The sequence below is a fragment of the Felis catus genome, chromosome A2 (genome assembly GCF_018350175.1).
Source record: "Felis catus isolate Fca126 chromosome A2, F.catus_Fca126_mat1.0, whole genome shotgun sequence".
NCBI classification, from domain to species: Eukaryota; Metazoa; Chordata; class Mammalia; order Carnivora; family Felidae; genus Felis; species Felis catus.
Genome location: NC_058369.1, coordinates 116,795,584 through 116,821,419, shown reverse-complemented (window position 1 = coordinate 116,821,419; position 25,836 = coordinate 116,795,584). Strand labels below are relative to the sequence as shown.

General features: G+C 45.6%; 1 protein-coding gene across 3 annotated transcripts in view; it reads left to right on the top strand.

Moving 5' to 3' along the window:
- Positions 1-25,836, top strand: part of GSDME (gasdermin E) — a 64,928-nt gene that overhangs the window by 25,541 nt on the left and 13,551 nt on the right. For all 3 annotated transcript variants that reach the window (XM_006929254.4, XM_045052515.1, XM_003982887.6), the window contains 5 exons: positions 14,126-14,297; positions 15,926-16,046; positions 20,924-21,085; positions 23,133-23,260; positions 24,998-25,193. In XM_006929254.4, the coding sequence (XP_006929316.2) occupies positions 14,126-14,297; positions 15,926-16,046; positions 20,924-21,085; positions 23,133-23,260; positions 24,998-25,193 (779 nt within the window). The remainder of the gene's footprint in view (positions 1-14,125; positions 14,298-15,925; positions 16,047-20,923; positions 21,086-23,132; positions 23,261-24,997; positions 25,194-25,836) is intronic.

The following is a 25,836-nucleotide window of genomic DNA, read 5'->3' as shown; positions in this document are numbered from 1 at the left end:
ACCAGACATGGCTCCTTCCTCACCTTCTCTCCCACACCTAGTCCCTCACTAGTTGGTTCTACCTCTTCAGTATCTTTCCTACCTGTTACTATTGCCCTAGCCTCACAACCACTTCCTGGTGCTGGCCTCTACCATGTGTTTGGTGGATGTCCACCAGGTCTCCTGGTGGATGTCCTCCCCTCTGTCACCCCTCCCAGTAGATTCTCCACAGGCCATGGGTTGGATCGTGTCCCTTCCCGGCTCATGCCCTGCTGTGCTCTCCACTGTCCTAGGGTGGTGTCCATACCCTCCTCTGGTTGACATGGCCCAGCTTTTGCGTTTCAGTGTCCTCTCCCACCATTCTCTCCTCACACTCTCAGGCCAGTCCCTGGAACTTATTTCAATTCCTGGGATTAAGCCCCAAGCTCTTTTCACCTCAGGCCATGTCTGACAGCTCCTTCACTCCTGTCCCCACAGAGACACAGAAGGACACATGTAGACTCCCCTCCTCTGCTTCTGGCCAGTTCCTCAGAATAGCCCCCACTGCCTTCAGGAGCCATGTCACCCAGGGATTCCCCTATTGGGGCACAGACCAGTGTTACTCTATGGGGTAACATGTGTTGTACCTGCCTGATCCCGTGTCTGTGTTCCTCCCAGCACACCCTCCAGCTCACCTCTGGCCCTGCACAGCGTCTGCTGGATGCTAAACAGCATTTGGTTGAGAGAATAATTGGTTCACGTTCACTTTACATCTGAAGAACCTGAATCGCTGAAGTTAATTAGTTTGCCTGGACTTGGCATTTAAGCCCAGGTCCACAAAACACATGATTTTTCAGGTCTAGCTGCTGAAGCACGGAGCTCTGAAGGAGAAAAATGTCCAAAGGGCTCCTGCATGAACTCACCTCTGCACACCAGCTTTACTTGGTTTATCATCTTGTAGACCTGGAGCATCTCAGAAGTGGTGGCAGTGACTGAATCGGTCTGTGTGGAAGCTGAATGTCTGTAATTGCTCAGGAGTTTTGTCCTCTCTCTCTCCCTGGGTTGTATGCAAGCGAGATGAGGTGTCACACAGACTACAATGTGAACAGAGGTGGAACCATTGCAGTGTGGGGGTCACCTGGTTGTGTTGGTAATCATGTGCGGTGAGCCTTGTGCCTTTTCAGTTTTTTCAGGCAATTGACAATCCCGAAGTCACCACCAAGTGAGAGAAAGAGCGAGGCTTTTCTCATTGTATTAAAGTGGAGGCCCCAGGGTGCAGTAGTTTAGGTTTCTGAGGCTTCCTGACCCCAGCTCTGGGTTCAGTATCTCTGGTGTGCAGGAAGTTTCTTTTATGGTTGAAATGGAGACTCTTGGTTGGCGGTGAGGAGCCAGGCTATGGGTGGCTGAAAGGACCTGCTGCTAGGCTCTGAGGAGCAGAAAGGCTGCTTGTGTGTTAACAAGCATGTATTTAGTACTTTCTGTGTGGAAGGCCCAGCGGAGGTCTTGGAGGGAGAGGGAAGACAGAAGGGCACAGGGTTGCGGGGATGGACACACTCAGGTGCATTCTCATCCTGTCTCTTATTAGCTGTGTGCCTTCGGGTCATTGGCTTATGAGGCCTCCGAGCTTCTTGTCACCCTGTGAAATACAGGTGACAAGAACTTCACAAGCCTCTTAGGGTGCCTCTAGTGGCAGAGAACCTCACATAGGATATCATTGTGAGGTAGGATGAGCCACCCTTAACCCAAGTTAATGGTAGATGGTTAATCCAGTGGCCCCTTGGGGCCCCAATCCCCATGCACTGCGTATCTCAGCAGCCTTACCTCTCCTCTTGGTCCCCAAATGGCCGCATTGTAGACCACAAGGTCCAGAGGCAGAAAAGTAGTCTCTTTCTTGTACTTCTTTTTAAGAGGGAGGAAAAGGCCTCGTGGGATCCCCCAGCAGGTTTTCCTCAGGTCTCAATGCCCAGAATTGCTACATTGGCCCATCCTACCCGACTCCCTGCTAAGAACAATGGGGTTACCAGGATTGGCCGAGAGACTCGTCTGTGGGGCTGGGCCTGCCCATTCCATCCACTAGCACCAGGCTTTCAAGGCTGAACAGACTTGGGGTGAGCAGCTGGTGGTGAACCATTCTCGGGGGCCAGAGTGCCCAGTGTGGCACCTGGAGGGGCAGCACAGACACAGGTGAGGTGCCACTTTCTGCCCTTTCCCTCCAGGAGCGCACAGACTTGAAAGGGAGAGACGGGTTACCCTGGAGGGCTAAATGGGCAGATGGAAACAGCACTGGCTCCTGCATTTCAGGATTCTAGGGGAGGTTTACCGCAATTCACCTCGCGTCACACCTCGGGGGGCGTGGGGGTGTCTGGCTGCGTCTGTATACTGGAGGACGCTGGTTGTCCACAGAGAAGCCACATGTGCTTGGTGAAGAGTCAGAAGAACAAAACTAAGCTTCCAAGCACAGTGCATGGACCTCGTCTGAGCAGTCTTTGTAGTTTTCCACCAAGTCCCATCTGTGACCCCCTACCTCTTTCACTGCGGCCGCAGTCAATGAATCAAAACTTTTTGAAAGAAAATACCTAAACTGCTAATGCTTTAATCATCAGCATACATCTGTGTTTCTGTGCGTTAGTAATTCTCACTTCATACTCTCCCAATAGTAGGCCAGCCACCATCTTCTGGCTTTTTTCAATGTCCCAATCTCTGTTCCCGGGGAGATGTTGAAAAGCAGCTCCGGCCGTGTTTCTCCAGAGCGCTTGTGCACCCTCTGCCTCTCACTGTCAGTTTTCAGAGCAGTGTAGCAGAAAGAGCACTGGTCTGGGAGTCTGCAGCTGTGTGTCCTTTTGATGGAGTCCCAATAGTTTATTTTTGCTTTTATTTCCCTTGCCTCAGGAGACATATTTAGAAGAATGTTGCTATGACTGAGGTCAAAGTCCTCACTGCCTGTGTTCTCTTCTAGCATTTTTATGGTGTCAGGTCTCACATTTAGTTCTTTCATCGACTTTGAATTTATTTTTGTGTACAGTGTAACAAAGTGGTCCAGTTTCAGTCTCTTGTATGTGGCTGTCCAGTTTTCCTAGAACCATCTGTTGAAGAGACTGTCCTTTTCGCATTGGATATTTTCCCCTGCTTCATCAAAGATTAATTGACCATATAATTGTGGGTTTATTACTGGGTTTTCCTTTAAAAATTTTTTCTTAATGTTTGTTTATTTTTGAGAGAGAGAGACAGAGAGAGATACAGAGTGCAAGTGGGGGAGGGGCAGAGAGAGAGAGGGAGGCACAGAATCTGAAGCAGGCTCCAGGCTTTGAGCTGTCAGCCCAGAGCCCAATGTGGGGCTCAAACCCACAAACCTTGAGATCATGACCTGAGCTGAAGTCAGATGCTTAATAGACTGAGACACCCAGGCACCCCTCTGCATTTTCTATTCTGTTCCACTGATCTATGCATCTGTTTCTATGCCAGCACCATACTGTTTTGATGATTACAGCTTTGTAACATAACTTGAAGTCTGTATTGTGATGCCTCCGGCTTTGCTTTTGTTTTTCAAGATTGCTTTATCTATTTGGGGTCTTTTGTGGTTCCATATAAATTTTAGGATTTTTTGGTAATTATGCTCTTGCAATAGAATTAAAATTTATATATATAAAAAAGAGGCCACGTGTCCTGGTTTTGTCCATGTTGCTAATGTGCCATGTGATTCAGGTGAGTCTGTAACCTCTGAGGGATGACATGTTTCCATCTCAGGCCCATGCAGACACTGCCGATCAATCATGGCTTTCTTCTCCTCTCTGCCACGGGCCTACACTCGGTCTCAGAATCCTTTTCTCTACAGGTAAGCTGTGATTGCTGATGGGGGCCATCTCAGAGGATACTTGAGATACAACTGGTTTTCCGTCCCAGAACTAGTAATCCCCGGGGCCCTTAAAGTTTTATAATTTCTCTGTAGCATACTGGATAAAAGCTGATGTTTCCTACCCTGTCATGCTCTACCTACTTTTTGGAGAGCCTTATGAAAATGCCATTGGAACCCCTATTCCTATAGGACCTGTTATTATCAATGGCTATTACAGAGGGGGGATTGTGCCAGGAGTGACTGCTTTGGTCTTGTTCAGTGAGAAATCACCAGCATCTAGCCCAGTGCCTGGAACATAAGAGGATTCAGCTATTTGTGGGATTGAATGAATGAGTATGGGGGTGGTGGTCTGTGTGAGAAAGTATGCCTTTCTCTCGTCTCTGTAAGAGGGATCCTGGGGACTGGATTTATGCTTTGGAAAAGAAAGCTGCTTCCTTCCTTCTTACAGATATTATTAGAATTGTAAAAGTCTCTGGATTTCTTCTCTGTGAATTTGCATTTTGGCTTTCAAAGCCTTAGAAGTAGAATTCAAAGTAAAGCTTCAGCCTAGGAGATAAGGCAGCTTTATTGGGGCTGGGCCTGGGGATTTTTAGGCGCTTTAGGAGAGGAGCCTCTTTTCCCGCTGGCTGCCCTGGTCCCCAGCAGCAGCCCCAGCTCTGAGTTTCACTTCCCTGCCGGCATCCCTGCCTGCTACTTCTTAGAGGCTCCTGCCTGGTCTTGTCTCTCAGTCAGCTCCCATTCTGTATCTGTGTAGCTATTTCTTAATTGCTTTGAGGGTCCACCTCCTGACTGAGGGCTCACCGCATGAAGCACCCTGAAAATTGTTTGCATGTGTTTGACCCTCCTGGGAAGGGTTCTTGATTGGGCTTTCCTGCCAACAGTGGAAGAAAAGAAACATTTGCAGACGGGTGCAGTGTGGTCACTGTATGTAAGCCCTCATTAAATATAAGCTTCATAGCCGGTTCTCATTTTACAGGTGTGCAAACTGAGGCTCAGAGGAGGTAATAACCCAGTGAATAGGAGATAAAGCTAGAAACCATCTCCAGAAGGAGTACAGGTGTCTGTGTTGACACAGAGCGGCCTGCTACACAGAAGTAGGATGATCCTTCAGGAGAATGGGTGCAGGGAGGGTCCAGCAAGCACATTGAGTGAGGAAAAGGCACTCTTCTCCCCATATAGTGTTACTTCCCTTCACTTGCCTCTGGATGTGTTTCTTTGGGTCTAACCCTTGGAAGAGTGATTATATGGTATCTCCATCTCGATAGCCTTCTGTTCTTGCTTTCATATTGTCCCCCAGGAAGAAAAAGGAACCTTGGGCTGTCCTTAAAAGTATGTGTGAAGAGGACAGAGAACATCTGGCTGTTCATTTTCTTACAGGAGAGCTTTTGTCTCCTTCCTCCTATCTATGGACATTGATCTCTGGCCGGACTGGGGAAGAGAAAGTTTTTTTTTTTTTTAATTTCTTTATTGAGGTATAATTGACACATCATATTACATTACTTTCAACTCTATAATGTAATGATTCAATATTTGTATACATTGCTAAATGATCACTATAATAAGTCTAGTTAACAGCTGTCACCGTATGTAATTACAAATATTTTTTTTCTTGTGGTGAGAACTTTGAAGATGGGCTCTTCTAGCAACTTTCATATATGCAATATAGTGATCCCCCTTACCTGTGGGCAGTATGTTCCAAGACCCCAGTGGACGCCTGAAACTGTGGATAGTACCTAACTCTGTGTATAATACATTTTTTCCTATGTATATGTACCTATGATAGAGTTTAATTTATCCCTTAAATGCTTAATTTATAAAGAATAATAAAATAGAACAATGTTCTGTAATAAAAGTTATGTGAATGTGGTCTCTTTCTCTCTTTCAAAATATCATATCTTATGTACTGTACTCACCCTTATGATGATGATGATAATGATGTGAGATGGTAAAATGCCTGTGTGATGAGATGAGGTGAGGTAAGGTGTACGATGTAGGTACTGTGATGTAGCCTTAGGCTACTCTTGACCTTCTGATGATTCATGAAAAGAAGGATCATCTTCTTTCAGATGATGGCTGACCACGGGTTGTTGAGACTACACATAAGGGGGGGCCTACTGTACAGTGTTACTAACTATAGTCCCTATGCTGTACATTACATCCTCATGACTTATTTATAACCGGAAATATATACCTTTTGCCCCCCTTCACCTATTTTATCCACCCCCCAACCTCCCACCTCTGGCAACCGCCAATCTGTTCTCTGTACCTATGAGTTCTTGTTTTTGTTTATTTTTCTGTATTCTGTAGATCATACTGTATTTATCTTTCTAAATCTGGCTTATTTCACTTAGCACAGTGTCCTCAAGGTCCATCCATGCTGTCCCAAATGGCAAGATTTCATTCGTTTTTATGGCTGCATAAAATTCCATTGTATGTATGTACCACATTTTCTTCATTCGTTCATTAAAGGGCACTTAGGTTATTTCCACATCTTGGCTGTTGTAAATAATGCTGCATTGAATGTGGGAGTGCATATACCTTTTCAGTCCAGTGTTTTGTGTCCTTTAGGTACTCAGAAGTGGAATTGCTGGATCATATGGTAGTTTTATTTTAAATTTTTGAGAACTCTGCATGTGGTTTTCACAGTGGCTGCACTAATTTACATTCCTACCAACAGTACATGAGGATTCTCTTTTCTCCACATCCTTGGCAACACTTGTTATTTCTTGTCTTTTTAAAGCAGCCATTCTCAGGTGATATCTCATTTTTTTTTTAAAGTTTATTTATTTATTTTGAGAGAGAGTGTGCGTGCATGTGCATGTAGGAGGGGAGAGATAGAATCCCAGAGCCCACACGGGACTCAATCCTGACATAGGGCTCAATCTCTTGAACCGTGAGATCATAATCTGAGCTGAAAATAAGAGTCAGATGCTTAATTGACTGAGCCATCCAGGCGCACCTCACTGTGGTTTTAATTTGCATTTCCCTGACGATGAGTGATGTTGGCCATTCTTATATCTTTTTGGGAAAAATGTCTATTCAGATCTTCTGCCCATTTTTTAAATTGGATTTTTTTAAACTATTGAGTTGTATGAATTCTTTATGTATTTTGGCTGATAACCCCTTATCAAATATATGATTTGAAAATATTATTTCTCTTTCAGTAGGTTGCCTTTTCATTTTGGTGATGGTTTCTTTTGCTGTGCAGAAGTGAAAACTAAAGTTTGATGTAGTCCCACTTATTTTTACTTTTGTTGTTTTTGCTTTTATTTTTGCTTTTGGTGTCAGATTTAAAAAAATCATCAGCAAGCTCAATGTCAAGGAACTTACTACTTACATTTTCTTCTAAGAGTTTTATGGTTTTAGGTGTAATATTCAAGTCTTTAATTCACTTTGAGTTAATTTCTGTGTATGGTGTAAGATAGTGGTCCAGTTTCATTCTTTTGCATGTGACTGTCTAGTTTTTTCTCCACACCATTTATTGACTGTCCTTCCCCATTGCATATTCTTGGCTCCTTTGTGATAAACTAATTGGCCATATGTGCATAGGTTTATTTCTGGGCTCCTTATTCTGTTCCATTGATCTGTGTCTGTTCTTATGTCAGTACCATACTGTTTTGATTCCATTGCTTTGTAATATGGCTTGAAATAAGAGATTATGATGTCTCCAGCTTTGTTCTTTCTCAAGTTTGCTTTGGCTATTTGGGGTCTTTTGTGGTTCCATGCAAATTTTAGAATTGTTTGTTCTATTTCTGTGAAAAATGCCATTGGTATTTTGATTGAGATTGTGTCAAATCTGTAGATTGCTTTGGGTTGTATCTTAACGTTAATTCTTCTAATGAGCACAAACTATCTTTCCATTTATTTGTATCTTCAGTTTCTTTGATCAGTGTCCTATAGTTTTCAGTGCACAAGTCTTTTACTTCCTTGGTTAAATTTACTCCTAGGTATTTTATTCTTTATGATGTAAGTGTAAATGGTATTGTCTTCTTAATTTCTCTTTTGATTATTTGTTACTAGTGTAAAGAAATGCAACAGATTTCTGTATACTGCTTTTATGTCCTGCAACTTTATTGAATTTGTGTATTCTAATGGTTTTTTGGTGGAGAGTTTAGGGTTTTCTGTATGTAATATCATGTCATATGCAAATAGTCACAGTTTTTCTTTTCTTATTTGGATGTGTTTTGATTCCTTTTCTTGCTGAATCGCTCTGGCTAGGACTTCCAATACTATGTTGAATAAAAGTGGTGAGAGTGGGCATCCTTGTCTTGTTCTTGATCTTAGAGGAAAGCCTTTTATATTTTCACTGTTGAGTTTGAGGTTAGCTGTGGGCTAGTCCTATACGGCCTTTATTATGTTGAGGTATGTTTCTTCTATACCTACTTTGCTTTGTCAAGAGTTTTTGTCATAAATAGATGTTGAATTTTCTTTTTCCGCATCTATTGAGATCGTCATATGATTTTTATCTTCAATTTGGTGTATCACATTGATTTGCAGATGTTGAACCAGCCTTGAATCCCTGGAGTAAATGGCACTTTGTCATGTCATATTATCCGTTTAATACATTGTTGCATGGGCGCCCAGTGGCTTAGTCGGTTAAGTGTCCCACTTTGGTTTAGGCCATGACCTTGCAGTTTGTGAGTTTGACCCCGGTGTCAGGCTCTGTGCTGACAGCTCAGAGCCTGGAGCCTGTTTCAGATTCCGTCTCCCTCTCTCTCTGCCACTTCCTCATTCACCCTCTGTCTCTCTCTCTCTAAAAAATAAATAAACATTAAAAAAATGAAAAAGGAGTGCCTGGGTGGCTCAGTTGAGTGTCCGACTTTGGCTCAAGTCATGATACCACGGTTTGTGAGTTTGAGCCCCGGGGCATCAGATTCTGTGCTGACAGCTCAGAGCCTGGAGCCTGCTTCAGACTCTATCTCTCCCTCTCTCTCTGCCCCTCTCTCACTCAAAAATGAATAAATGTTAAAAAAAAAATACATTGTTGAATTTGGCTTGCTAATATTTTATGAGGGTTTTGTGTCTGTGTTCATCAGGGATATTTGTCTTAGCTCTCTTGTGGCCTCCTTCTGGTTTTTGTATCAGGGTAATGCTGGCCTCATAAAAGGAGTTTGGAAGCATCCCCTCCTTTTTTATTTTTTGGAAGGATTTAAAAAAAAAAAATTTAATGTTTATTTTTGAGAGAGAGAGAGAGAGACAGACAGACAGACAGACAGAGTGCGAGCAGGGGCAGTGCAGAGAGAGGGAGACACAGAATCCAAAGAGGCTCCAGGCTCTGAGCTGTCAGCACAGAGCCTGAAGTGGGGTTTGAATTCATGGACCGCGAGATCATGACCTGAACTGAAGTTGGAGGCTCAATTGACTAAGCCACCCAGGCCCCCCGGAAGGATTTTTGAGAAGGATTAACTAATTGTTTTTTGAACATTTGGTGGAGTTTATCACTGAAGCTGTTTTTTCCTGGGCTTTTGTTTTTTGGGAGGTTTTTTATCACTGATTCAATCTCCTTACTAGTAATAGATGTGATCAGATTTTCTATTTCTTCATGATTCCAGTCCTGCTGAGAGAGATTTATTCCAACCATGCATTTTAGAATTTATGTGGTTGGGTAGGTACAGAGGGTACTCTGTCCTCCAGGAGCTTACAGTTTGTCCAGAGGTCTTTTTTAATAAGAAACATTTTTTGAATAATTGGTGTGTTCACGTGGTTTAAATGTTACAAATCAAAAGAGAAAAGGGAAGGAGTGTCCTCCCGATCTTCCAGCCATCTAGTTCCCCACTCAAGCGGTAATTACTGTGAATACTATCTTCTTTTTCTGAAGACATTCTGTCCATGTTATTCAGTGGCTCTTAATGGGGCCCAGGGGAGGTGGAGTTAATTTAGACAACCTGGGGAAGGTTTTCTAAGGGCACGTTGCCGCAGCCATCAGGCGATGGGGTCAGGGAGGGCCAGGGAGAATGAGCAGGCAGAGATATTCTGAAAAAGATTCCTGGAGGACTTGGGTATAAACCCTCTTCCAGCCCTACCTGTGGGTCTAGCTAGACAGGCAAGATCTTTACATGTGGAAGTGGACATACTAATACAAGAGTTTGCTAGAGAGGAAGGTCACATTCCGGTACAGCCAGAGGGTGCCCTCGCCCAGAGGGGCAAGAAAGCAGCGGTGGGTCTGCTGTGGCTGGGGGGTTGGGAAGCTTTGTGAAAAGTTACCATCTACAACCTTTCTGGACCTCCATATTCCTCATTTATGAAACTGCTAATCTAGGGTTTTAAACTCTCTTTCCCCTTGAATCCGTGTAGTGGTCTGGAGGAACCCATAAACATCTTTAAATGTGTACATGAAACATGGAGGGTTTTAATGTAAATGGATTACACTGAAACCTGATGGTTTCCCCACTTGGTGGGCCCAGGGTATCCCTGTTGCACAGGGATCTATGCTCTGGGGAGGCCATCGCCATGTTCTGGCCCCCAGGAGCTGCTCTGCATCCTGAGCTGCTTGCTGCCTGCTGGTGGTAACTAGGAAAGGAGATGGGGAAAATTCCCTCTGAGCTGGCTTTGCAAAGAGTCCAATGAGGAATCCATTTCCCCCTGATAATCAGCTTCCCCTCTGTCTACACCAAGTCTTCTGCCCTCACTGAAGATGAGTAGGTCTGTGTGGTGTTGGTTTTCCAAAAGGTGGCAGCACTGTTCTGGGAAACAATCCCCAGATGGGTGGGGAGGGCCTGCCCTCGCAGCCCTGCCTGTGTAGCTCAGTGGAGTATTTGTGAGTCAGCCTGCGTGGGTCTTGTCCATAGTACTAACCTCCCCACTCAGCTGAGTCTCTCAGCTTTAGAGATGGACCCTGGCCAAGCCCTGGCTTCTGTTCTTAGCTTGTGGTGGGGTTAACCCCGCAGGGGCCACTCTGAGGGCCACTAAGCCTCACAGGTGCGTGGCTGGATGGGCACACGTCCAAGGACTGGACCACCATTAGATGCAAAAGAAAGTTATGGTCCTGCAATGGACTTTGCTCCCTTTTGCTTCTGGTGTTTGTTGTGGGAGTTCTGGAGGGAGGTAGGCATTTTAAGCAATGCAGTCTTGGGCAGTTTAGGCTGATTTTTTTCTCTCCAAATAATTTTACATTGGCTAAGACAGCATCAAGCATTTGGTGGATCTGTTTAAGGCATGTGGTAGTGCAGTGATTTCTGGTGTGCCAGAGTCTCTTCAGACTCTGGGTGGCCTTCCATTGTCCCTCTGCTGTGAGTTCTGGGGTTTGGAAGCTGGAAGTTGCTGCTTCTGATGTGTGTTCTGTGTGTTCTGTGTGCTGCTTCTGTGTGTTCACATGGGCTTGGTTCAGTACCTGAACTGTAATTGAAGCAGCTGATTTTCAAGAATCTGCTAGAAGATGAAATTGTCCATACAGTCAGAGTAGAGCATCAGAAGGGCCTGGTTCAAACGTATGTTCTGACTGGCGGATACACTGGTTCTCCTTTTCCAAGTCTGTGCCTCTAGAACCTGAACACAATCTTGGGAGGATTTACCTCTACATATCAGTCTTTAAACTACACTGCTAACCCTCCATTTCCTCCATCTTCTATGTGTTCTTTCACACAGAGATGCATATATATACATATACACACACACACACACACACACACATTTGAATGTTCATTAAGGCAAAGAGACAGAGAAGCAAAAAAAAAAAAAAAAAAAACCCCACAAGTTTTATTCATCCATTTATTCCAAAATTATATATGATTCCCTGCTATGTACTAGGCATTATCCTGATAGTAATTGGAGGGCACAGTCCCTACTTGCATGGAGTTTAGGGGGAGGAGGCAGATAATGTACAAATAAACAAATGTGCTAGAAAAGTATTAAGTGTAAATATGCTCTCCAGATAAGTGGTCTCAGGATGTGACAGTGTGACAGAGTTGTTACCGTGCACAGGGTGATCAGGAAATGCCTGCCACTCCTGAGGAGGTGACTAGCATCAGCAAGATGTAGGAATTGGGACATGGCATTCAGGCCGTGGGGCAGGCACTCGCCTGTTGTGTTTAAGGCATGGAGAGAAAGCTGGAAGGTGGGATTGGCCACGGGCAGGGGCCGGATCACAGGATGTGATGTAGTCACTGAAGGTTTCTAAGCAAGTGAGTGAGAAAGTGCCTCCAACCCAATTAAATGACTCATATTCCCTTCAAGTGCACACATTGGGGTTTATTTTGGGCACCTCAGTAGAAGAACACCAGAAGGTAGTGGGAGCCAGCTGGAGTTCGTGTGGCATTTAACTCTGTGTTCACTGCATGTCCTCTCCTCTAGACCCCACGCTAGCCCCCTCGAGTAGAGCACTGTTCCCATCCATCTATATAAGAAAAGCAAGGTGCGAAGGTAGAGTAATTAGCCAGCTGGAGGGGCAGAGCTTGAATTTGAACCCCACGGGCTGGGCTCCAAGCCCCTGTTTCATTGGCCTTCCTGGAATGGACCCCTGGGCAGCTTTTTGTAGTTGTTGTCAATTTTTTTTATTACTTAATTAAAAAAAAACCCAGCCATGATTTATTTATTTGTTTATTAATTCTGCACCCAGCATAGGGCTCCAAGTCATGACCCCAAGGTCAAGAGTCACACACTCCTCCTACTGAGCCAGCCAGGCCCCATATTACTTACTTAATATGTGTGAAATGTTGTTATAATTTGCATTTCTTTGACACTACTGAGATTGAGCACCTTTTCATGTATCTTTACTTTTTTTGTTACAAAATATATATAACCTAAATTCTATCATTTTAACCATTTAAAAATGTTTATTTTTGAGAGAGAGAGGGAGAGAGAAGGCACGTACGTGCATGCACAAGCAGGGGAGGGGCAGAGAGAGGGAGAGAGCGAGAATCCCAAGCAGGCTCTGCACTCAATGCAGAGCCTGATGCGGGCCTTGAACTCAGGAACCGTGAGATCACGACCTGGGCTGAAATCAAGCGTCGGACACTTAACCGACTGAACCACCGAGGTGCCCCTATCATTTGAACCATTTTTAAGTGTACAGTTCAGTGGCATTTCTAGAACTTTTTGTCACTTTCAAATAGAAACTGTGTAGCCATCAAGCAAGAACTCCTCATTCTGCTTCCTCCCAGCCCCTGGTAACCTTGAATCTACTTTCTACCATGATGAATTTGGCTAGTCTAGGTATTTCATATAGGTAGACTCATCCGATATTTGTCCTTTTTTGTCTGGCATATTAGACTTAGCATAACATCTGCAGGGGTGGTTCATGAGGCGGCATGCATCAGAACATTATTCCTTTTCGTGGCTGAATAGTGTCCCATTGTGTGTACATACCACATTTTGTCTGTCTATCCGATGATGGAGTTTCTACCCGGGACACCTTTTCCCTTGGAGACAGGACCTTACCAACTACTCACTCCTGTTCTGAGGATACTTTCTGAACCCTGGAGAATCTGTGTTTGCCCCATGTCAGGGTGACCCTGTGTGTGGTTAGAGGTGCTACTGAATTTTTTAAAGGTAACTAACCTTGAATTATTTAAAAAGCTCAAGATGAACACTGTAACTGTTGCTGTGTCAATATGGACTCTCCTTAGGTTCTTTCCTGTCCACCTCATAGATGCATCGCGTCAGAGGAGAACTCCGCAGGGGTTATTTCATTGTTTACTTCTAAGCCTGAAATCTGTCTCCTGTACATGGAAAATTTAGCTTGTCCTGGAAATTCTCCAGAGTAGCCACATAGGAGCCCCAAGTCTGTGCTGGGGGGCCCTGAGCAGGCCATGTCTACCTGACTTCGGTTTCCTCATCTGTAAAATGGCATGAAACTCCTCCTAAGAGATTCTGTGTCCTTCCCAGACAGGTTAAGAAGCTCCTTTTTATTTCAAATCCAGTTTCTTCCTTGCTGTGGGAAGCCTGACCCTCTCTCCTCTCGAAGGAACTGGTCAGCATTCCCCCCCATAATCCCACATTTCCTGTGATGGCTGCGGGCCCTCAGCCATTGATGAAATGGTGAAACCGACTTTCCAGGGTGGAAAACTGGTGGATTTCAGCCCCTGCACTAGTTGGGTTTCTTTTCTTTGTCCTTGACAACCAGTGATGCTGTTCAGTAGGGAGCCCCCTGCCCACCCGGGCAGCCTTTCTCTGGATGCCTGGAAGCTCCTGGGTGGCCTTGGGAAGTTTGAGTTGAGTCTTTCTGGATGAACTGCCCCCTCTCTTGTGGCCAGGAAAGAAGCAATGCTGGTTGTTACCTGCGTACTCTTGAGCTGCCGGCTGTGTGAGAGAAGATCCATTTGCTGCATCGATCTCCCCTGAGGCAGGAGGCCACTCACGGCCAGTTTCCCTTTTCAGAGCAATAAATCTGGGAAATCCTGTGCTGCAGCAGGTGCTGGAGAGGAAGAATGAGGTCCTGTGTGTCCTGACACAGAAGATAGTGACCACGCAGCAGTGTGTGATCTGGGAGCACGTTCAGGTGGAGAAGCAGTGCGGCGGCGTGGTGGGGATCCAGACAAAGGTGGTGCAGGTGCGTGGCTGCCCCGGGGTGGAGGCACCTGGGCTGGAGGTCTTGATCATTGCGGCCCGGGTCAGGGGCCTCTTGGGGTTGTGTCTTTGTTTGTCAGGCCTCTTCTGTAGTGAGCTAATAGAAACCCAACTCAAATTGGCTTAAACAAGAAATAATGTATTGGATCGTGTAACTGAAACATGCAGGGAAATCTGAGTTCAGTTGCTGCTAGAAGAGAAATTGGGCAGACAGTGTATGCTGCCTCCCCTGGGGTAGAGTCCCTGTCAGGTAGGTGCTCTCCTTGTGGTGTGGTGGCTCCGTGCTGCCACTCCAGGGGAGTGTGCTTCAGGGCTGGCTCTCACCATCATCACTTGTACCCATTTCCGAAGCAGACCCAAGGCCAGGGCAACACAACCCTCAGAATGGTCAGGTGCCTTCCCCAAAAGAAAATGGGTCAAACGAGCACTGGTCAGGCCAATGCACAGATAGCTACCAGAGCCTCTCGGAGCCAGAGGTCTCAAAATGACCACTTTGGGATCGCTTGCCTCAAATTCTTTGTGGACTGAGCTAGGGAAGGTAAAGAGCAGTACATGTGTCTATACACAGAAAAACAGATGCTTCTGGATTAAAATAGAAGCAGTCTTATTACCAGGCTGATCCCTGAGCCAGTACCAGACTTCTGTGGAACAGGAAGCTATCAACCCCAAACTGTTTCTTCCACAGTCTACCATGGTGTCTGATGACCTATTCTTAGAGATTGGTTTCTTGGAGTGACTTTTGACTTTTTCCAGAGGACCTGGGAAAGTTGTATTTGGAAGGAGGTGGAGACAGAGGTTGGGTCTGGAGGTGGACTCTCCTTGGGGCAGGAAGGCTGGATAGCAGCGATGAAGGAGGGGCCTGACGGGAGGCGGCTTTGGCCAGCCCTGCCAGTGTTTCTGCTTGTGGTGACCCCACTACAGGCCTGGCGCCTGCCTGGAAATCAGGAAGCTGGCTGTCCTCCCACCAACTGGGATCAAGCCGCTAAAAGGGGTCTCTGATCTCCAGTGTTGAGGCAATGATCTCCCCAGGCCGTCCTGGGAAGGGGTCATATTTGTAACAGTGTTGGAAGGACAGAGCTCTGCTGCCTGACCACTTGGCGTCTCCTGGAAATCCTCCTCTCATGCCTCCAGCACCTCCCCTGGGCTTATTTAACAGCCAGTGTGCCAGCCACAGGGGTCTGGAATGATGCCCCTGGGGAGGTCCTTGCTCTTAGCTAGTTCTCCCAGTCAGGCACTGACATTGTTTGGGATTGTCATCATTGTCCGGGCTGTCACAGTGGTTACCATAATCCTCCGTGAGGGAAATGACAAGTTACCTTGCTCATTTATCTGCTTTATTCAGTACTGTTGACCTAGTCTCATTATCCCCCACACTCTGGAATCTCATTCCACAGAAGTTTATCCATTTACTTCCCAATATGTGCATCACATCATGAGGCCCACAAGGATCACATCCTTACATCTGCTGATTGGCTCCTATTTTCCACTTGGTTCCTTGGGCATTTGCTCAATGTTTTTGTGTGCAAGGCCCAAGGCTGGCCACAGTGGGGAGGCAGAGAGAAGCCTGGGGAAGTCTGAGCTCATGGGGGCAGCCTGTGCTCTCACTCACAGGTGTCAGCGAAGGAGGATGGGAGTGTCATCAAGGACACCAACGTAGTGCTGGAGATCCCGGCTTCCACCACCATAGCCTACGGCGTCATCGAGTTGTACGTGAAACTGGACGGCCAGTTTGGTGAGTGCTGCCTCCTGCCCTGGGTGTTAGGGTAAAGAGATGGGAAGTGTGGGGATGACAAGTGTGGATGAACTTTCACCAGCACAGCACAGGGTCTATGCTGTGGGCATGCCATCAAACAGACTGTGGATTGGCCCTGGTGCCATGGTGTCCATGAGGCAGGTTGTGGATGTCGCTGAGCATTAACTCTCCATCTCTGGAATGGGAAAGGCATTCCCTCACCAAGCTGTGGTCAGGATTACATGGGATGAGGCATGTGAAGTGCCTGGCATAGTGGTTGTTTATTAACAGCCTCAGCTGTTAAGAATACTGTCAGCATCCCACCTTCCTTCCCCCAACATGAAGCCAAAAATGCTCCACTTGACCTTGCTCTGTTGATCACCAGTGTGTTCAAAGCTGGGAGATCCTGGTCATTGCATCATTTGAAGAAAACAAGGGCTTTAGTGTAGCTCATGTTTGCCGATCTTAGACGCTCACGGCTCCTTCCTCCTGCTCTTCCTGAGAAGAGGTTGTGTCGAACCTAAGAAAACTGACCACTTCTTGGGGACATGAATGAATAAATGTAACATAATAATTGACTTTTTAAGGTATGGTAATGGCATAGTTATGTTTATAAAAAAAAGAGTCTTCTGTTAGAGATTATACTGAAGTCTTCACAGATGAAATGGTAATATGTCTGTGGATTGCTTCAAAAATAGTCCAGGTGGAATGTAAAGGGTGTATGTGTGGGGTCGGAAGAGGTAAAGAACAATTGTTGAAGCTGGTCAGTGGGTATGAGGAGGTTCATTGTACTACTCTATTCTTGTGCCATTTCACGTTTTCCATAATGAAAAGTTTTAAAAGGTGTTCCTTGATACACCATGCACATATCTCTTGGTGTCCCCTGTTCTTCTCCTGTTTGTTCTCTGAAGTGGCAGGTTAGGGAAGAGGAAGTTGTCCAGGAGGCAGCTTTTTGTGTGCACTTGGCCCACACGAGTTAACTATGGCATTGAGCTACAAGTACAGGCACTTAGAACACTGATGGTCCTTACCTGACAGTCACAAGCTCCTGGGCATTTGAGGAGCCAAAGAAGAGATGCGTGAGGCCCAGAATGCAATGGTGGAGCCTCCGCTTTCTTTTCACACATGGAGCAGCCTGCATTTCAGGGAGGTGACACAGAGTGAGGGTGTCAGGTTTTTAGACATCGTTCTGCAGAGGTTCCTTAGGAATGCATGAACTATCAGAAATACCAAGAATTGTGACCTACAGGTTTCAGGCCATGGTTCCAGATTTGTGTCCTTGTTTGGCATTTTTATGATTTTATTCTGTCTCTTTGGAAGTCTTCTACCTGAACAAGATTGTCGCTCCTGTTTTTGTTATCAGCATGTTACCACATGCACTTATGTGATTCCGGCCCAAGATGTTTAGGCCCGGTTATCCTGTCCAGATGGGTTGGTAGTCGAGGGGTCACATTTATAAGCCTTTGGAAAACTTGGCCTGCACCTGAGGATGCCCGTGAGTGCTCTGAGGACCTTTGGTGGCCGAGACCAGGCTGGGGCTACCACTCAAGGCTGTGGGGCCTGTGGGGATCCCCTTCCTGTTTCTCTGAGGAGGTGGCAGTGTCCTGCCGCTTGCAGCTCTGGTGGGGCACCTGCAGAGGGCCTCTCTTTCTCAGACAGGATTGGAAAGACACAGCCTTGTCTGGCTGGCTCTCCTGTTTACATTTCAATTTCCAGCCTTTTATCTTGGCTGGCTTCTGCTGTCTTTGAAAATATGCTCCTCTTTGTGCTGTTGAGAAGAGGTCCCCAGGGGGAATCATGGAGGTTCTTTTGGCTCACTTCCCACACCCTGGCCTAGGAAGCCCCGCTCCATTGCCCTTTCCCACTGCCGAATCTGTGCCTGTGCAGCCTGGTGGCCAGGCCGACTTTCTGTGCGACTCATAGCCTGATTTTTAAGCCAGTTTTGCTCCCCCGTGCCTTTTCCCCCATCTGTGTTCCACAGAATATTCTGATCTGGCTTCATAAACATAGATTTGCAGGGGCCAGAAGGGCCCTTAAGAGGCTGCCTGATGTCTCCTCCCCACCTTCTGAGAGGGAATACATTGGACAAGGATCCTGTTTGTCCTCTGAAACTTTATGTGGAGGCCGACTCCTCTGAGTCCCTTGTGGGGGGCACCATGTGGCCTGTCGTGGCCAAGAGATTCTCTCATCCATGACCCCTTCCTTCACCAATAGTTCTCTTACAGCCAATCATAGACGTCGTTTTATGGTTTTGAACTTTAGCCTTGTACTTCGTACAATTAGGCATTATGCCAGTGTCCTTTCAGTGCATACTTCTGATTGGATGCCCTGTGGACATGAACCTGTGCCCCTGACTCAGCCTCGGTCAGTGCACTTGTCTGCAGGTCTACTGGCCCCAATAGCATTTCCCCACCAAGTCCCGCCACACACTCTTAATTGGCTTCCCCGCTTCTGTGAATCTTTCCCCATCTGTTCCATCCTAGCAGTATAACTAATATGATTCTTTAAAAATAAAAATGTGGTCATTTCACACACCTGCGTAAACACCCTTCAAGGGCTCCCTTTGTCCCAAGACAAAGTCTGCATTTCAGGTGTGTTGTGGTCCAGCCCCAACAGGTGTCTAGCCTTCCTTCTAATCTCCAGATGCTGCTGATGTAGCCATCTGGCCAGAGTTAACCCACTGTCTAGGAACACTCGTCTGGCTCTTATTCCAGAGCCCCATGACTGCCTGTGTGCTCTCTGCCCTCTTTGTCCAGCTAATTCTTACCAAAACTTTAGGAGGCTCCTTAGACACTGCTTCATCCAAGAAACTTTTTCTGGTTCTCTCTCTGCTCTTGCCATTTTGGCTTCAGGGACCTGTGCACCTCCTCCAGTACCCCTATGCTATGTCTGTTCCCACTCCTAACATACTTACTGTTGAGGCCTGGACTATAGTCCTTTTGTGTCACTGGCTCTTGGCACAGTGCCCAACACTGAAAACAATGAAAGAATTGGCAGTGTCTCCAGGGGTCTGTGCATGTGTATAGGCAAGAGTGGTGCTGATGCCATAGACTCCTAAATTACCAGCTGGGGGGCCTGCCTGGCTCTTGGCAGGATTTGAGCCTATGTTAATTGTCATGGTGGCTGTCTTGGGTGAGCAAGGTTAACACCTGAAGCCTGGTTCCCATTCATCTGCCTCAGTGCCTGGTGCCAAGGGCACAATGAGTCAGGGGTGCCCCAGATGCCCACTGAGTGTGGGTCGGATGAGTGCATAAATGAAGGATTGTTTCATTTGTTTTTAGATAGCCATTTGATTTTTGTCATTAGTACCCACAAGCAAGTAAAAATATGTGCTAATCCTCATGCCATCCACATTTTAATTCTGTAGCCTGTGCTTAAGTACACAAATGATTAAATAGAAGCATAAGGGGCACCTGGGTGCCTCAGTCAGTTAAGCGTCTGACATTGGCTCGGGTCATGATCTCACGGCTTGTCGGTTCCAGCCCCATGTCAGGCTTCTGTGCTAACAGCTCAGAGCCTGGAACCTGCTTCGGATTTTCTCTCTCTGTCTCTCTCTCTCTCTGCCCCTCTCCCACTCCCACTCTCTCAAAAATAAACATTAAAAAAAATTTAAATAGAAAGATAAAAAGAGCCCTAATTCATGAGTGCACTTGCTATTTTTGCTTATTAAGGACATAATAACTGTCACATAACTGTTACCTTAGGTTCTTAAATATGGACATACTTAAGGAAATATTTTATTATTAAAAAAACTTTTTATTATGGAAAATTTATACATGTTCAAAAGTAGAGATAATACTATGAACTCCCATGTACCAGCTTTAATAACTGGGTTGATTTGTGTTTCATCTACAACTTGACCACCTCCCTCCATCCCATTCAATAATTTCGAAACAAATCCTAAGCATTGTATTGCTCTATCTATAAATACTTCAGTATATCTGAAGATGAGACTTTTTTTTTTTTTAAGACAAGTTTTGCCTTTGTATAGATTCATGGAGACTGTATTTATTTGAGTCTGGTCTTTTCACTCAATATGTTTGTAAGATTCACTTATACAATTGCAGAAATCAGAAATTCACTTTTAATTGTTGAGTATTATTTTATTTATTAATGAATAAATAAATTAGTGAAAACTACAACCACATACCACTCGTATACTTATATTGTCAATAATACTTTAATAGCATCAGTTCAATCAAATCAAATTTATTAATCAAATTCAAATTTTTTGTTTCAAACATGGGAAGTTGTTTATGATTTGGCTTTATTAAAAAAAAAACACTAGGGACACCTAGGTGGCTCAGTCGGTTTTGTGTCTGACTTGGGCTCAGGTCATGATCTTGCGGTCCGTGAGTTCAAGCCCTGCATCAGGCTCTGTGCTGACAGCTTGGAACCTGGAGCCTGCTTCGGATTCTGTGTCTCCATCTCTCTCTGCCCCTTCCCTGCTCATACTCTCTCTCTCTCAAGAATAAACATTAAAAAAGTTAAAAAAAAAAAAAAAAAAAAAGAAAAGAAAACCACTGGCCCCAACTGCTGTCATTTTAAAATGTACTCATTTGAATTTTTGCTATTTAACAGTTTGTTCAAGTCAGGCTAAGGAAATACTTTTGATGTTGGAAAGATTGCCTCCCACCCGTTCAGAGAGGACACACTGGAGAGCTTTATGTTGAGAACAACCATTTTCCTGTATTTCTAGGAAGTGGCTGACTTTTCATCAAACAGTGTAATGTGTAGGAAGTGGGCTTATGGGGTCAGAGAGTGGATGTGTTCCCCTTCACCCCCCCACTTCCCTATTAGGTAATCCTGGGTTTGAGATGTGCCAACAAGTCTCAGCTGACCCTATGCCTGGCTTGTCCTTTTCTCCCACATTACAGAATTCTGCCTCCTACAAGGGAAGCATGGTGGCTTTGAGATTCACAGAAGTGACTATGTCTTCCTGGACCTTTCGTCCTTTGAAGAGTTTCCGTTTTGGGAAATGCCAGATTCTGGACCAGGACCATCTGCCCTGGATTGGCCGCTGAATGTTTTAAAACAAGGTATTGTCAGCAGGGTGGGGGTGTGGTGATCTGATTGCTACTTTAGTACTATACTTCATGAGGTGCCGTGGCCTTCAGGAGCGGTGACTCCTCAGCGACTTAATGGAGAACATTTGAGAACAGAGGGAACAATGCTTCCAAGTCAGACCTAGTCCACTCAGCAGGATGCACCTCTGTGGAATCTTAGGGAACCTCAGGTCTTGGGTGCCATGTTTTGAGGAAAGGGTGGAAGACTAAGGAGTGAAAGAGTCTGGGGTTTGGCATTTTCTTTCATTTTATCCATAGAAGACTCGCAGACTATTAAAAGTAGCTAGTCAGCAGCAAAGAGCGATATCCCAAATTTTGCATCTGTTTCATTACATTCCAGCCTTTACTGCCAGCACAGGCAAGGCTTTCGTCAGCATTGCAAAATGCTCTCTTGGGGGCTCTTTATCCACGTGGCTTGAAGCCTTGCATCCGGTGAGGAGGAGGGGAGTACCTGTGACTTGCCTGCAGCAATTCCTTTTATTCTTCATAGGATTTTGTGTTTTAAAAAGTTGGCTTTTCTTGTGGTGGTGTGGGCGGGCGGGGGGGGTGGGGGCAGGGAAGAGTGCAGTATGTAGCCAAAGAGGAAATGGACAAGGAAAAGGGGAAACAAATAACTGGGTAAGAACTTGGTAAAAAGAGCTAGAACCAGCTCAGAATGATCTGGAGAATGGCCAGGAGGATAAGAAGAGACTGTCATCTATGGGGCTTCAGAGGGTCCCAAACTAGAAGATACTTCTCTTTCTGTAGCAAAAGCATCAGGGTTGGAAGAAATGGCAGGGAAGGATAGGGCTCTTCCATCTTGCAGGGCTGCAGGCCCCTCCTCTGCCTCCTTGAGACTGACAGTTGGGTCTGACTTCCAGCTGCCATTTAAGCATGGTCATAGGTTGGGACACAACAGAGCGCCCCTGCAGCCGTGTCCTGTGCTCCAGGGAAGGGACAAGAGTTCATGGACTGCAGCTTATCATTTCCTTTCCTACCAGTCCACCCTGTCAGTTGGCCATTCAAATCAGCCTGATGTGGAGTAGGGTGGGGGCCAGCCTGGCCTTTATGCCCTTGGACTTTACACCAACCAGGAGAGCTCTTCTCTCCAGGATGGCATGGCAAAGACCTAGTTGTATTTATAGAGAAGTTTTTGAATGGGTCAGTGACTGATGTGACCTGTTCCTCTCCATGGGGCTCTCTGACCATTGTGTGCTGGAATTCGCCATCAGCAGAGGTAGTGCATTATGTATTAGTATGCATTTCTGCATATGAAATGGTTTTGGTTTATCAAATCTTGTTCTTAAATCCTCACTGGGCTTAATTTACTAGAAGTATTCCAGTGTTGTTTAAAAAAATACAGAAAAGATTTTAAGGAGAGAGCCTCAACCATCCTGCAGAAGATGTGCATAACCCAGCTGGTGGGTCTGTGCACCTGCCCATTCCCCAGGATGGGTGAAGAATAATGAATGGGAAAAATGGAATGGCTGGTGTTTGCCATAAAAATAGGGTGCCAGACTCTTTGAAAAGCAAGCATTAAATATTAAAGGATAAAAATATGCATGGTATTAAAAGAAAGGACATGGAAAATAATGGACTTTGGAGTCTGCATGGCTGCAAAGCCCTATAAAAGTATTGAGTGATAGTAATTCAGCCTTGATAATTGACTTCTGTAGAAATCATGCTAAAGAGGAGTCTAAATAATTGATTAGACTTTTCCAGAAAGTAGACTTAATATTTACTAAGTCCTCAGAAAAAAAGAGTTAAGTCTGAAATGAATCCGGGTGCCCTCTTTTTCTCTTTTGTCCCCCTTCTTTCTTCTTGCAGTAGAGTGAGTGGTTATTGAAAAACACGCAGGGTGGTATCTAGCTCGATGTCTTTTGCTTCCTAGTTCCATTGTGTGTTACTGCATGTTACTGTGTTACTGCATGTGTCTTTCAAAGAACTGAGGACAATTACTGTAAAAAGCAAAGGCTGCTGTCCCTTGTTCTGAGACACACATGGGAGTCATGATGCTGGGTGTGCTCTGCTGTTTTCACAGGGACTCTGCTCTTGGAGAGGGATTTCCATCTGTTTTTGGAGCTGCCAGAACAGCAACAGACAGCACTTAGTGACATCCTCCAGGCGGTCCTGTTCGATGAAGAATTGCTTGTGGTCCTGGAACAAGTGGTAAGACCACAGACCTCTCAAGGCAGTGCTGCTACTACCTGGGTTTTCAGATGTGGACAGGCTAGACCTCTTGGGATGAGGCTGTGAGCTGGGATAAAATTGCATTTAAAATTTCCTCACTTCCTTTAAACCTTAAAGCTTCTCTTTTTCTTATTCCCAGATCCTTAGTTATCTAAATGCAGAAAGGTAGCTGATGTCAAGAATCGAAGTGCAGATTGGTTCCCTCGGGCTGTCATAGTAAATTACTACAAACTCTCTTACAGTTCTGGAGGCCCGAAGTCTGAAGCTGAGAAGTCAGCAGGGCCATGCTTCCCCCACAGGCTCTAGGGGAGGATGCTTCCTTGCCTCTTCCAGCTTCTTGTGGCTCCTGATGCCCCTTGGCTTGTGGCCACACTGCTCCAGTCTCTACTCTGTCTTCCTATGCCCCTGTCTTCTGTGTTGATGTCTTCTCCTTTTCTGTCTCTTAAAGGACACTCACCATTGGATGTAGGACCCATCCAGCCTAGGAGCATCTCATCTTGAGATCCTTATTTTAATTATATCTGCAAAGACTCTAATTCCAAATAAGGTCAAACTCTAAAGTTCCAGGTGAACATATATTTTGGGGGTCTCTATTCAGCCCCACTACAAGGGGGCTGTGTGGCAGAGTCCAATAGGTCAATTTATTCTATTTAGAATAGATTGAAAAGCAGGCCTTTGTATTTTTTTGGTTTGTAGCAGCAGGATTTTCTGGTTGAGTGCCTTAACTATTAGTTGTACAAATGGTAAAGGACACACCACCTGGCAACCTGCCAGACTTTGTACTCTCCTTCCTTAAGGGGGCTAGAGCAGATGATTTATATGATAGGTTTTTCTTTTCTTTTTTCTATTATTCAGAGATTTTGAACTCTGATTTTCTGATTCAATGCTTTTATGATTTCCAGAAGAGCATTCATGTTATTTTCCCCTCTTGAAATTGGACTGTACCAAAAGAGCTTGGCTACCGGTGGGGGACCCTATACTTGTAGAAAGAGTCTAACAGTCCAAGACATCTGGGTGTTCTGGGCGATGTGCAGCTCAGAGGAGGGTGTACTAGCCCCAGGAGGAACACACATGTTTCAAAAAGCCCCCTGACTTATACTTCCTAGAATAGCTCCAAGAGGGAAATATCAGACCAGTAGTACATTTGCAAAGAACATCAGGTGTCCTGTCAAGTGCAGGAGAAACAAGCTTTCCAGGTAGTGGGGGCCGGTGGGCTCTTCTACGAATGCACCTGATGTAAAGGTGATGATGGACGAGAGCTCACTCCTTACTGGCAGGGTCACCTGCCTTCCAGCAGGTCCAATGCTCACGAATGGGGCTGCCCTGGGTCTAGCCGGGAATGTGGTTGGGGGCTGCTGTGCCAAGTTTAAAGCTAGATAACATGATGGGATAATGTTTTTATGTTCCCCTCCTTAGTGCTGCATGTAGTCACTAGTTCCTGATCTCTGGCATGACCTGACAGACCCTGCCCTGTCCTGGAAGGTTTTCCTGCATCCATTTTACCCTTGCTGTGAAAGAATAGTACCTGGGCAAGGCTGTTTACTCTTTTTATGAGGAAATCTAACCTGGCGGATTAGTAATTTAAAAACAGAAAGGAATTAGGGTTTTGCTTTACTTGGGAGATGGTGGAAGGGCAAGGGGTTGTGTGTCATGGGGCAGAGGCTCAGCTTGGCCTCTGGCTTTACTACATCCATCTCTTTTCTCTTCCTTATGCAGTGTGAGGACATATTAAGTGGCCTGTCACTCCCAATGGCAATACTGGGGAAGCTGAAGCCCCCACAGCAGCAGGACCTCATGGCTTTCCTGTGTCTGGTGGGGTACAGAATGCAGGGCAAGTGTCCAGGCCCAGAGGATGCAATCAGCAACCAGGAGCTCTTTTCTACAGCCTACTTCTTGGTCAGTGCACTAGCAGGTATGGAAAGAGAGAAAGAAAGTGCTGTTGTGGCTTTGAAATTGCTTTGCTTATTGTTGTGGAAGATGTGGTAAATATGGTTACTTCCCTTTCAGCAGTACAGGGAGGGTAAGTGAAAGGCTGAGGAAACATATCATCACCATGAAAAGTGAAACTTCAGTGTGATGCCAGCTTCTTCTACTCTCTCTTTTCTCTTCCAAGGAGGGCTGTCTGCAGGCACATACCCTCAGCAGCAAAGGAAGGCATCTCCTCAAACACAGCCTGTGATTCATACTTGAGCCCTGACACTGCTGCATGGAAGTGGCTTCCATCTGCCTACTGCTTTTTCCTCTAGTGTTTTGGTACTTCTGACCCTCATTGCAGACTTATTGGCCACCTTGTGTACATTTGGGCAGGGAGACTGTAGAGAGTATCGCAATGCACTAGGATGCTGGGCCCAGCAGCAACACAGCTTCCACGATGGTCCTGGGATGGCCCTTCTGGAGCACAGTGGTGCAGTGGTTATCTAGGAGTGGACCCTGCCCTGCCACTCCTCTATCACTCCCATCCAGGATTCACCATGCCGGAGGGTCTTAGGTATCAAAAGGTAGTCATCCTATGTAAGGAGGCTGGGCTTCCAGTTCCTTCTTGGAAAGGCAAGACC